The 13983-nt window shown below is 42.4% G+C and overlaps 1 protein-coding gene across 1 annotated transcript; it reads right to left on the reverse strand.

The window, feature by feature from the left end:
* Nucleotides 1-7191: 7191 nt before the first annotated feature.
* Nucleotides 7192-11453, reverse strand: LOC108415280 (proteinase-activated receptor 2-like). The gene is made up of 3 exons (XM_017688303.2): nt 11345-11453; nt 10902-11033; nt 7192-9267 (listed from the first exon to the last, which is right to left on the reverse strand). The coding sequence occupies exons 1-3, from the start codon at nt 11451-11453 to the stop codon at nt 8162-8164; spliced, it is 1347 nt and encodes a 448-aa protein (XP_017543792.2). The 3' UTR covers nt 7192-8161.
* Nucleotides 11454-13983: the final 2530 nt, after the last annotated feature.

The following is a 13983-nucleotide window of genomic DNA, read 5'->3' on the forward strand; positions in this document are numbered from 1 at the left end:
GACTGTTGATAATAAGCCATTCACACGTCGTGCGGTGTTATCAACAATTAACAGCCTATTCGATCCTCTTGGCTTTGCTGCACCTGTCAGTGTCCAAGGTTGCTTAATCCTCAGAGAGCTCACATCTGACACTCACGAATGGGATGCACCATTACCTACAGAGAAGTACGCAGAATGGCAGCAGTGGACCAAATCCCTCAAAGACCTAGAAGAGTTGAAAATTCCTAGGCTCTACACAACACTGCCAGTCTCTGCAGCTCAGAAGAAAGAAGTTTGCGTGTTCTGTGATGCATCAAGCAAAGCTATTGGCGCTGTTGCGTATCTTAAAGTCACTGATGCTGAAGAAAAAAGCCATGTGGGATTCATCTTTGGAAAAGCCAAGCTAGCTCCCAAACCTGAACTTACCATACCAAGGCTTGAACTATGTGCGGCTGTGCTTGCAGTGGAGATTGCAGAAATCATCACAGAGGAACTAGACACTCCAATAGATGACATGAAATTCTTCACTGATAGTAAGGTTGTGCTTGGCTACATTTTTAATGAATCCAGGCGATTCTATGTTTATGTTCACAACCGAGTGCATCGAATTAGGCGTTCAACACAAGCAAACCAATGGAACTACGTGCCCACCAGCTTAAATCCAGCTGACCATGCCACAAGACCACTTTCTGCGAAACAGCTTGCCCTTTCTTCCTGGCTCACTGGCCCTGCTTTTCTGAGTGAAGTACAACAGAGTACATCAAGCCAGCCTACGTTCCCTCTTGTTGATCCCACATCAGACACAGAGATACGTCCAGAGGTCACAGTAAAGGCTACACGAATGGTAGAGAGTCAGCTTGGCAGTGCTCGGTTTGAACGTTTTTCAAGTTGGAAGGCACTCACAAGAGCTCTTGCTCGCCTCTTGCACATTGCACAGTCCTTCACAGAAGCAGCAAATGACAGCTCCTGCCACGGCTGGCATGTGTGCAATAAGCCCCTCCTCAAAGAACTTGAACAAGCAAAAGCAAGTATCATATGCACAGTTCAGAAAGAGGTTTTTGCAGATGAGATTGAATGCATCAAAAGAGGAAGCCTCATTCAGAAACACAGCTCCCTTGCGAAACTCTGCCCCTTTGTTGATTCACAAGGAGTTCTTAGAGTTGGAGGAAGACTCCATAGATCACAGTTCACACAAGACCAGATGCACCCAGTGATCGTTCCAGGCAGACACCATGTAACCAAATTGTTCATCAGACACTACCACCAAAAAGTCCACCATCAAGGCCGGCATTTTACTGAGGGATCCATAAGAACAGCTGGATTTTGGATTGTTGGTGGAAAACGAGCCATCAGTAATGTAATATATAACTGTGTAACCTGTCGCAAGCTACGTGGCAAAACTCAAGAACAAAAAATGGGAGACCTGCCTATTGACCGTTTAAGCACAGAACCTCCTTTCACCTATGTAGGACTGGATGTATTTGGCCCATGGTCCATTGTTTCCAGAAGAACACGTGGAGGCCATGCGAACAGAAAATGCTGGGCCGCCATTTTCACTTGTATGAGTACACGAGCCATCCACATCGAGGTTGTTGAAACAATGGAGGCTTCCAGTTTCATTAACGCTCTCAGACGTTTCTTTGCTATCCGAGGAGCAGCAAAGCAATTAAGATCTGACTGTGGGTCCAATTTTGTGGGAGCCTGCAAAGAACTCCAAATCACAGCTGATGGCTGCAACAGCAAGGAAGTTGAGAGCTTTCTGACAGATCAGGGGTGCAGGTGGATCTTCAACCCTCCACATTCTTCACATATGGGTGGTAGCTGGGAACGGATGATTGGCATAGCACGTCGCATTCTCGATGCAATGCTTCTCCAACTTGGCTCAACAAGGCTTACTTACGAAGTTCTGGTGACATTCATGGCTGAGGTCACTGCCATAGTTAATTCTAGACCACTCACCTCAGTGTCTACAGATCCTGATCAGCCACTTATTCTCACTCCAAACATGCTCCTTACCCAGAAGATTGGCACACCCCCCATACCTCCAGGACACTTTGACAACAGTGATCTCTTCAGACGTCAGTGGCGGCAAGTGCAATGTTTGGCCAATACATTCTGGGAGCGATGGAGAAAGGAATACGCTATTGTTCTCCAAGATCGCCGCAAATGGAGAAATGACAAACGTGACCTGAAAGAAGGAGACATTGTCCTGTTAAAGGACAATCAAGCTAAGAGACATGACTGGCCGGTTGGCTTGATCATTAAAACCTTTCCCAGTGCTGATAAGAAGATCAGAAAAGTTGAAGTGAAGATAAGTAAGGATGGCACACACAAACAGTTCTTGAGGCCTATCTCTGAAGTCATCCTTCTGCTGTCTGAGGATGTGAATAAGTGACATGCATGATCACATTTGTTATGACCGTTTGGCATCTTGAAAGATGCCAGGTGGGGAGTGTTCTGACTCATGCTTAGCATTGGTACTGCCCCCCTAGTGGTGCAGTTCCTGCAGTGACACTTTGCAGCATTCTGAGCAACATGGAGGAGCTTGCAAGCAGCAGTCAAAACTCAATCTTTATTTCTTGTTGTTCAGGCATTATCTGTGAGTATTTAGTTAATTGGACCTTTTTTGTAGACTCTTTGTGCCTTCTGTTTGCTAGATGTTTTTGTTTTATAGCATAGTTTGATCTGTGGATTTATGCTAGTCAGCCACTGTTAGCTTCTGTGTTTTGGTGTTTGTGATACCTCAACTTGACTGTAGTGTATTGTAACAACCCCACAGCCAATTCAGTTGATATCTTTTGCTTTACATGATAAGTGGTTCATTTATTTATATGTTGGAACTGAAAGTCATGTTTCCTGGTTTTTATTTTTTTCCTAGTTTTACACCGCTTCCATTAAAACACTTAAAGACTCCACCACGTGTCTTGGTCACTTAAGGAAGAGTGTTAAGCTGTCTGCATAGCTGTGTACGCAGACGCACAGTGAAGGCAGAACACATCTAGAATTAAGTCTTATAATAAGCTTACAACTGTCTCAAAATAAGTCGCCGAGATGAAGACAACGTTACTTAATTCAATGCATTTAAGACTGGAAAGTTAACGACTCCGACCGTATTGAAGAGCGTCAAAACAATCACTCTCTTTCAATTTAAGAAGTGTGTAAAATTGGCTCATTGGCATAAACGTCATAACTAAAATTTCTAGTCTAGTTTATCTTTAACCTGTTTTAGATTGCTGTACCAGTACCAGCACACTTCCAAATCCCTCACATCGTCCAGAAATACGGTACAATATACCGTTAAAAAAGGAAAATCTCAGGATTTGTTCCTGCGGTCCGTTTTAACAACGTTGTTAAAGAATCTTTTTTCGAAAATGGTTCTGTATAAAAGTTCTTCTACTGTTACAGGCTTGATGTCATAACAGTAGGAGAACCTGTTCTGATGCTATTGAACCCCTTTCAAAATGTTTCCATATAGAACCATCTACAGCACATCTAGCTAAGGAACCCTTCAACGACGCAAAGAAGCCTTTATCATGCAAAGGTTTCTGTGAGTGCTCTCGGATCTGTACTGAACCATTTTATTGACTAAAGTCCTTGAAGAAGCATCGATTTTAAGAGTGTGGACTCAAACTGACCCAGACAAACAGGCATTGAGTGGTCAGGTGGAAGGAAACTCCTCCATTCTGGCCTCTGCTTTCAGGTCATGACTGTAGTCCAAAGTATGTAGAAACAGCACCCTCTTTCAGTTTGGCTATGCTATTACAGGCAAAAGCTTTGGAAAATGTGTCAACAGTTAAGAGCTTAAAAAAGGACGATCTATTTTTCGTTTTTAAGGTTTTCTGGCCTTTTGTTGTGCAGTGTTCTGCCAGTCGGGAACCAAGAACCTGCTTCCAGTTCCGCCTCCAAGGCAGAATCAAAGAGTCAACTGAGGGTAGCATAACCTTATCTGAGCTGGTTCCTCAGGCTCCAGGAGAGAGAGAGAGAGCACTGACTGTGTTTACATTAGCCTGAAGCAGAACAGTTTAACTACCTGATCATCCTGAGATTAGAAATCATGAGTTCAGATCTTGGGACTGTGTCCCAGGAGGATCTCCAACCATGGGAATGGGCAGCAACTCAACAGGAAGACAAACTAAACAATTTCTTCTTGCTTGAGTTATTCTAACTGTATCTTGTGGACCCAACCAAAAAGTTGGTTCTTCAAGGGTTGAGTAAAGGGAATGGTTCTATTTAAAATCACAAGTGCTACATAGAAAAATTTCATGCTTAAAAGGTTCTTTGCATGGTGAAATGGGTCTTCAGACTGATGAAAAATGCATTGCATGTGGGTTCTGCTGTTGTGACAAGGTGAAGCTTGTAACAGTAGGAGAACCGTTCTTGGTCCTACTTACAGAACCATTTTCAGAGCACACTTAAAAATGATGGGTCTTCAAGGTAAAGAAGATGGTACTAAATGGAATCATGAACAATGCAAGAATCTTTTCATGATTAAAGGGTTCTTTACAACATGAAATGGTTCTTCAGACTGGTGGAGAATGTGCTGTAGGTGGTTCTGTATATCATCAAAAAAGGTTCTGCTATTGTGACAAAGTCAAGTTTGCAACAGTAGAAGTGTCACGATTGGCCCCTCCCAGTCCTGTCCATGTCTTCGTGTTTTGGTTTGTAACTCCGCCCCTGATTGTCTTCACCTGTCCCTCGCTGTCCCGGGTATTTAAGCCCTGTGTTTCCGCTGGTTGTTGTGTTCTCGTCGTGTTGGTGTTGTTTGCCGTCTCCAGCTGTTTGTCATGTCATCAGTCTGTTCGTATCGGCTCTTTGACCCTGGACTGTTACGACCCTGATTCTGGATTTGCCCTCAGTAAAAGTCGCTGACCTCCGCACATGCGTCCACTACCTCGAATGTGCTGCAAATGGTTCTATACAGCACCTTTTTAATAAGGGTTTTATATAGCAGCAAAAGTGGTTCTTGTATTGTTATAATGTCAGGCTTGTTACAATAGAAGAACCTTTTTGGAGCTATGTAGAACCTTCTTGAAAAACGTTCATCTACAGCACCTTCTCTATCAATCTAAAGAACCATTTCATGATGCAAAGAACCCTTCAGTCATGGAAAGGGTTAATTGAGTGTTCAAGGTTCTATACAGAGCCATTTTCTTTATGAAAGAACCCTTCAGGAACCGTCATTTTTAAGTGCATACTTCTCTTGGTTTTAGTGAGGTTTGGGAGGACTGTGAATGGTCAGGTCAATAAAACTGAACCGAATCCATTTGTAGTGGAGGATGGACGCGTTCCAGTAGAGCACGGCACTAAATGCACTGGAGGAAAGTGACTGTGGTGGATGTGAATTAAATTACAGCGCTATAATTATGAGAGAATATACCACTTGCAAAGCATTGATGGTTAATAATAAATCAGCATCATAAAAGCTGAAGTTCAAACTGTCTAGTGCAACACGGTTTCCTGCGTTTCCAGTGCTGTTCTGTTAAACTGCACCCCTGCATCAGATTTTGCATAAATAGTGATTAATAATGTCAAATAATTATTTCACCATAAAAATATGCAACAGCAACAACAACCAACTCCAGGAATATAGTTTTCAACCTCATTTCTAAAATAAGCTTGGACAGTGTGCAAAATGTAAATAAAAACATGATGCAGTCAAGTGCAAATCATTTAAATCCGATATTTAATTGAAAATAGTACAACGACAACATATCAATATCAGCAACACATTTAAAAAGAGTTGGACTGGGGGCGTGTCCATGATTTCCATGAAGAATTTCAAATGCTGATCCGTCGGACCGCCGGACACTTTTCCACTTCCACTCAGTCCATTTTAAATGAGCTCAGGCCCAGAGAAGGTGGCAGCGTTTCTGGGTCCTGTTTATATTTGGGTTCTTCTTTTTAGAGTCTTTGCTTCACTGCTAGTATATTTTAGAATTCATGTGCATTTCATTAAAAGTGCTTCTATTTGTTCTTACAGCATTTAATGGCCTGGCCTGCTTATCCCGCTGATTCACTCTCATTCTGACGGCTCAGAGATCCATGAGGTCTTCCTCTCTGAAATTGCTGGCTGTTGCCAGTTCACAGTTAAAACCTACGTCATCTGTGGTTTGATGTCTGTTTTTAAAAGCTGTCTTTATAAACTTGCATTTGAACAGGACTGAGAGACAATGGTATTGTACCTCTTTTGTTGTCTGATTTTATTTTATTTGAGACATTTTATGACTCTTGTGTACAGCACTTGTTTAAAAATAAAACTTAATAACTTACCATACACACAATCAGCATTAACAGCTAGACTTTTTATTTTTAATTTTAATCATTTTATTTCACAATTACCACCAACACAGTACTGTTCTGACATGGATGCTATAACTTTAAACATGTGGTGTTTTTTTTAATGCAATATTGTGACAGTAATCATAAACTATGATAAATATTCATTATCCAGATATTACTTTTTATTTCAGCACATGCTTAGTTACAGACTAGTATATGTATAGTAGTATAGTGTACAGATCAGACATCTATAAGCTGCTGTATAATAATATAATTCAGATTAAGGAACGTTTACACCGAATACAGTTTTTAAAAGGAAACTGGAATAGATGACAGACCTTTTCTACACCATTACACTGGTGTACATCCAACGTTTCTGGAGTGCTGACCTGCAGGCAATCATTCTGGTACATGCACATTGTGGTTGCCTGGTAGAGCATTTTGAAGGCCTTCACTTCAGTTTGACCATCTATTTAGTTTGGCATTTTTGGAAAAGGTTTATTTTTCACTGGACTAATCAGCATATTCTGAAGATCAAAGGTGCTTCAGTGAACGGCAAAGATAAAACTGCATAACAAGAGAACATCGATTATGGATACTTCAGAGAGTAATACACACTATTAAACGGTTAGGTAATATACGTTTGCAATTACTCATTATGTCGTTTTTCAGTTTTTGACATCACTTGAAAATACCGGTGGTCCTGCATATTGTGTGTAAATGGACCAACAGAAATTACTTGGAAAAAAGTCTGGCTCCACTGACTGACATTATAAGTAAAGAAGGTTTTTTCCTTTTCCTGTTAAATTGAAATTTGTGAGGTTTTCTTCCGGCAACAGTGATTTACACACATGTGTATATATATATATATATATATATATATATATATATATATATATATATGACTGTATATAAATCAGTTAATCACCCTATCCCAGCGCTCATTGGGCAGGAGGCAGGAAACGCCCTGGACAGGTTGCCGATCCATCACAGCGTAGACGCGCATCTGTGTATGATTAGGGATCTCCAGTTAGCCTGACTTCATGTCTTTAGACTGTGGGAAGAAACCCACACAGACATGGGGAGAACATACAGACCCCACATAGAAAGGACCCTTATTCCCTGTGTGGGGAACCGAACCCAGACCCTTCTTGCTGTGAGACATTGCTACCCACTGCACCACTAAGCCGCCCTGCATATCTAATTGATAAGTATATTTACATTTGTGCACGGACAGTTGTTGCTAAGACATACTCTGTGTGCAGGCAAGTTTACAATAAGGGTATCCAGTGTTGACTGGCTGCTAACTCACTTGCCTTAGCTGTGCTGATGGTGGCTTCAATGGCAGAACAATGTTTGAACAATTTGTCAATTCATTTTCTGGCAATTCTCTTTTCTAGTTTGGTAATGTACTGCCTCACACATTAATTGGGATCTTACCCATCGCCTCTTTTGTCTTTGAGTTCCAGTTCACAATCCACCTTGTGAACGCATCTTATGAAACCAGGCAAGTTTTCAGATTTACAAATATACTGTGGCATATTGTAAAGATTTTCAGAGGCACCCCAGGCATACTTGCAGTTGTTAGGCTATGAAGGACCAAATGGGTGAACTAATTTGGTACAGCGCCACCCTGAGGCAAACCATTGCTGCATCTGTAGTTAGTAAAGAATAAGAGACATAAACTTGCTGATTGTGAGCAAGGCAGCCAAACAATGAGCTTTCACTCATTTTTTTAAAGCCACAGTATGAAAGTTTACACTAAACATTAATGTTACGTCTTCATTCAGTCTGACTCATGTAGACCAAGAGTTTTCCCATTATATGATTAAGTGCATGTAAATGTGTTGAGATTCCTGACCAAATTCATCATTTGATCACACCAGACTGTCCAATTATTCTGCTAATCTTGTGCTGCATTCAGAGAATCTTCGATTGGATGTTCCACTGTAGATGTTGTTGTGTTTGTTGGAGGCATTGGAATTTCTTCTGTGACCTGCAAAGGTCTGGAGGAAACCTTCATCTGTTTGGATGTACGTTCACTACGGCACATCAGCGAGTTCTTCACATGATCTCTGAACTCCTCAGAGATATAATAATACACGAATGGGTCCAGGCAGCTGTTCATGCTGCCCAAACACAGAGCAACCATGTAGATACTATAAACATAATTCTGATGCTCCACACCCAGCAGAGAGTAATGGACCATCAGCATGATGTTACTGGGAGTGAAGCAGACCAGGAACATCACCAGCACAGTAACCATGAGGACTATAGCCTTCCTTTTCTTCTTACTGCTGCTGCTGTCTGTTATGGACCTGCTGAGGGAGAGGAAGGTCAGCAGGTAGGACACTATACAGACCACACAGGGAACTACATATCCCACAGTGCCCATGGTCAGGAAATACCCAACAGGGAAGTGTGTTTCATTGCGGCGATTGACATCATGGCAGGTTATTATGTTGAGATTGAGGATTTTAACGGTCTGGTCATACAGGTATAGCGGTACAGTGAGGACCCAGACTACAATCCACACACAAACACACACACACACTGTTACACGGCTACTCAGTTTCTGAGAAAGTGGGTGAGCTACTGTCCAGTAGCGCTGGACGCTGATGCAGGCTATGAAGATAGCGGAGATGTATGTATTCCCGTAGAAAAACCCCACTAGGACTTTACACAGCGGCTCCCCGAAGGTCCAGTCATTGCCGTTGAAGTGGTAGGTGATCTTCAGTGGGAGCCACACGATGAAGAGCAGGTCAGCCAGTGCTAGATTGGCCATTAGGATGGACGCTGGATGCTTCTTCTTGGTCCTGAAGAGGAACACCCAGAGGGCCATGGTGTTGGTGGGCAACCCCACAATGAAGATGAAGATGTAAACGAGAGGGATGAAGACTGTGGTGAGGCTGCTGTTCAGGATACTCACAGCAGTATCGCTCACATTCACACCCTGTTCATCCTCTGCCGTTGGTAAAACTGCCCCTGGTCCAAAACCAACAGGAGGTTCTGTAGAAAGAGAGAAAGAAGGTAATGATTAGAACAGCATCAAATGCTTCTACTGTCAACAAATGTGAACAGAACATTCAGTGATCTCTGTAAAACACCCAGCGCATGGCAGTGCGAGTCCCAGTACAGGAACAAGCTCTAAATATTCTGTGGTACTTAAACCTACATGCAGACCAGGACTTACATAATGCAGACCAGGACTTACGTAATGCAGACCAGGACTTACGTAATGCAGACCAGGACTTACGTAATGCAGACCAGGACTTACGTAATGCAGACCAGGCAAAGCTAAACTCTAGCTGTAATTTCTCTCCTACACACACTAAACCTTGCTTTGTGCTCTGTAATATTCTGCTAGCTAACCACATTTCAGAGAGTATTTCTCACTTTCCACCTCCTCAGAATTCTTTCCTTTCTTTCTTGATACCACTCGTTTTTTTCATTTTGTAATCCTAGTCCAATCCCAGACCAATATTCCTCGGCCACACCACATCACCACATCACACGCTGTGTGCCCAGCACAGCCACTGACCCCTAAACATCCCAAAAAAGAAAGATGAAAGAGAAAAAAACTGAAAGAATCAACACAAATAGCTTCCCTCGCCTCCCACCCCAGACAAAATGCTCACAGGCAGATGTTAGATAGGCCAGCAGCCGACAGAGGAAGAAACAGATTAGAATATGCGATGCTTTCATGATGCCACACTGATTTTTCTTCTACTGCCGTCCGTCTTCACATGATTTCTATATGAAAATTGCTACGCTGCCTGAGGACGGGACCACAGATTTTTCCTACAGAAATATATTTGCCAACATGTACAATTTAATTTGTGTGTTTAAATGCATGGCTTTAAATTTGTTAGGCCAGAAAACATCATCCATCTAAATGCAATTCACTGGACTCTCCCGATTACCCACTTTGCTACTGCCTGCATGCCTCAGTGCTGTATTATTTCCTATTATCAGCCTTAAGAGGACAGACAGTAATAATGGCTTTAGAGTTGTGGAATTTGAGGGAAAACATCCCCAAATGCCATCATTCTTACAGCCAAATTAAAATAAAAATATATTGTGTTATGACAAAATGTAATGTTTAGTTAAAAATCTGAGATTTAGTTTCGATTCACAAATGTGTTGCGTTGTTGTTTTAGTAGTTGACTGATATACATCTATGACTGCATTCATCGAAAATAAATTCTCATTCCTTCGACATCCTTTTTTCATGGGCTGTACAAGCAGACAAGGACACTGAACAAAAGACTGAGTGGAAGACTGAATTAAAGACGGGACAGGAGATGAGATATGGACAGAACAGAAGATGGGACAAAGGACGGGATGGAAAATTGGACAATGAAACAGATAGGGGAATGGACAGTGGACTTGAAAAAAGACTGTGGGGAAGTCTGGATATGAGGCTGGACACATGGCTGGACAGGAGGCTGGAAAGTGGATTGGACACTTGATGGAACAACAGATGGAACATGAGACTCAATATAAATGTAGGGACAGGGACAGACACAGTTACAGGGTGGAGACACTGAAAGGAATGAATACAAAAACATACACACCAGGACAAAACTAGGGATAGTAGACGGGGCAGACACAGAATTAGGTCTTTCGTTCTGGATAGGAACCTGAAGGTTTTGGGGTGGCTGGCAGGGCAGAGAGCTGGAAAGGCTGGGTGGCTGGCTGAACAGGGAACTTGAAAGGATGGTCATCTGGCAGAGGAAAAGGATGTGGCACATGGACCAGGAATGGGAGCAGCCCTAAGAACAAGATCTGGAGACACAGAGCCTTGTGAATCAGGAAACATCTAAGATCATGGGCAGGTCCTGGGACTATGGAGTCAATGTAAAGGCAGGAGACTCACAGGCTGTGGGCAGGTCTGGAGATGTTGAGACCACAGGCAGGTCTGAACAAAGGCTGGTTGGTCAGAAAAGTCGGAGGCTGGTGGGTCAGGGAACTTGAAGGCTGGCGGGTCAAGGAATTTGGATGTGGCTGATCAGGAAACTTGGATGTCACCTGGTCAGGGAACTCAGACACCAACAGGTCAGGAGATTTTGCGATAACAGCAGACATGGCTGTGCCATGTTGATGTCCTTAGGCATAGGCTGAGCAGCCATGATGTCCTTGGAGGCCGGTGGACTTGTAGCAATGTCCTTGGAGACAGGCAAACCTGCACCCATGTCCTCAATGGCTGGCAGTTGCTTGGCACTGCTCTCCAGAACGGCAGCACCAGAGATGCACTGAATAGAAAATCCAAAATGTCCCAGGGGGCAGTCAGATCATCTAGTCGACCAACAACTCTGTGACTTCAGCCAAACAACCCCCTCCCAAAACTGTTCTGCCCCATTCAGAAAGCAGTTGCCTTGCTTCCGGTTAAACATTTTCTATGGCTCTTCTTTCTGAACCTAGGGGTCTCGCCCCTGATGCTGGGGCATTCTGCTGCAAGCAAGGTGGTGTCCTCAGTTGCAATAGGGTCCTTTAGAGTAGCCAAGGGGGAAAACTGCTGTTTCACACTGGTTAGGGTTCTGTGTGTCTGAGTCCCAATTGGTGAGCCAGCATTCTGTAACACATAGGGGGGTGAAGGGGAAAAGGAGGCGAGGTACAAGTGCAAGTGCCTTTTAAAGTTTTTACACAGAACATCCAGGAAAAGGTAGGCAAGGAAGGGGCATGGGGATCCATGAATGAACACATAAACATGATAACAAATACAAAGAATTAAGAAAAACAAATAGACTATGAATACAAAGAAACACTAACACTAGACAAATGCAAAGAAACTATAGAGGAACAACCATGAAGAATTCAACAATGCTGGCTGGGCACGAAATGAGACAAAGGTGTAAATATATAAGAAAACAAAGGCACATGGCTGTCTTAAGGAAAAACACATGGCACTGGGAAACAAGAAAGCCAAGGCTAAAACAGAGCAAGACAGGACTTTACACTAATGTAGTGGATGCAGGAAGTAAGACGGGTGGCCTGAAGCCCAACATCTTCAACCGGTTTTAGGATTGTTCGGTATCTGAAGATGTAGCAACAGTTTAAAGGTTTTTGGAAATTCCTAAAGTCGTCGTTATTATAGTTTAATTTGTCTAATTATTACTGTAGCACATCATTTTGTTTCTAAAACAAAACTGTTTATTATACATGTTGTAGCAACACAGCCAATAGGAGCTGGCGCATGTTTAATGAGGGAACATCTGGTACTGTGTCCACAGGATGGTAAATAGTGCTATCTGTTTGGAGAGAGAGAGTAGATCGGCTTTTATCATGTCGTAATCTTGATGACTGCTACATTCCCATAACTTTCAGTAGCAAAGAGATAAAGTGTCTTACCTTGAGACAAGTCGGTAAAGTTGAAGAAATCCATCAACTTTGAAATGTTCAAGATTAAATTCAAAGGTACCAATGCAAAGAAGTGAAGTGCAATTTTTTTTTTTTTTGCTTTCTGGTTCTGTTTAAAAAGGTTTGAGGGGAAAAGTGTTCTAGCTATTTTCACACATCTCTCTTCTTCAGTGATCGCATGAAGCTGGATGTGCCTCCTTTCAGAAACAGTGTGTTTGCCACACCTTTTACCAGTAAAGACGATTGTTCAGTGCTGTGGGAGGGAGGACATTTCAGGAAAGCCAAATGGATCATAATGGACTTGTATTGGTGCTACTTAAAAGCGGAGCTTAATTTGTGGTGGAACCTCTCAAATTGACTCTGCTTCCTGCACCTCGCTTACATATAAAAGCAAAAAAACAAGCGTTCTTCTGAAAGATGCCCTCATGGTTTTGAGCTTCTCTGTCCGTGTGGTGACTTTTTTAAGCAAGAACACACATCATGAGCGAAATCAGTGGTCAGCGCCATGGCTGAGCACTTCTACCTGACCTAATCCCGTCCACTGGCAGGATGTGGCTTCCATATCATTAGCGTGATGTAAGGTGAGAGGATGCATATCAGAGTTGGGTGTAGCTGGTTACATGACGGCAGAGCCCTGTCCTGTTTTCCTGCAAAGCTAAAGGAGAAAATGTGAGCTGTTGTATGAACATCAGAGAAGAACAGGTGCAGTTTATTTTGAAAAACCCACTGCCCAGCAAAACATCTAGTTTTGTAATCTTTACCCAACAACATAAACTGGTCATTAAACTTATTTTGAAGCTGGACGCCGTTCTACCTGTTTGTCCTGGGAACACAGTGAATCTGAGTCTTTTTAGATGTAATAAACAAGACGATGCGTAACATATGAACAACACATCAGCAGCTGTGGAAATATTCAGTAGATTATCGAGAGACTTTAATATAACTGTGTGAAAAAATTTGTTTATAATCTGCTCAATTCAGTTGCTTTTAACTTTATATGGAGCGTCCAAGTTCATACCTGTAGATGTTGACCTGAGAGATCACTGAACATGTACCATCAGGGCAGATTGACCTCATCCAGAGATTAAAGAAAAGTTTGAACTGCTTTATCATCTGCAGAACATCCCACTTTGCAGTTCTCCACCACTGTGCTGATGCCCTCTTTTTTTTATTTTGTATAGACAGTAAACAGAGCAAATGTCTTTGTATTGATGAATGGCACATCATTGCATTTGGTGTTTATTACTCCTTACTGCACATACGGTACTGATCCTCTGCTGTCTGAAATGTGCTGAACCACATCTCTGGATCTCTTCTCTGATCAATACACACTGTGCAGTCTATCACAGCTATTACTGTAACGAC

The sequence above is a fragment of the Pygocentrus nattereri genome, chromosome 16 (assembly GCF_015220715.1).
Source record: "Pygocentrus nattereri isolate fPygNat1 chromosome 16, fPygNat1.pri, whole genome shotgun sequence".
NCBI classification, from domain to species: Eukaryota; Metazoa; Chordata; class Actinopteri; order Characiformes; family Serrasalmidae; genus Pygocentrus; species Pygocentrus nattereri.

Coding starts and splice junctions, on each gene's coding strand:
- LOC108415280 (XM_017688303.2), bottom strand. CDS start 11,453: ATGGGTGCAGGTTTGCCTGTCTCCAAGGACATTGCTACAAGTCCACCG. Junction 11,034..11,344: donor CATCAACATGGCACAGCCAT/GTCTGCTGTTAT, acceptor TCTTGTTCTTAG/GGCTGCTCCCATTCCTGGTC. Junction 9,268..10,901: donor AGCCACCCCAAAACCTTCAG/GTTCCTATCCAG, acceptor CTCTTTCTACAG/AACCTCCTGTTGGTTTTGGA.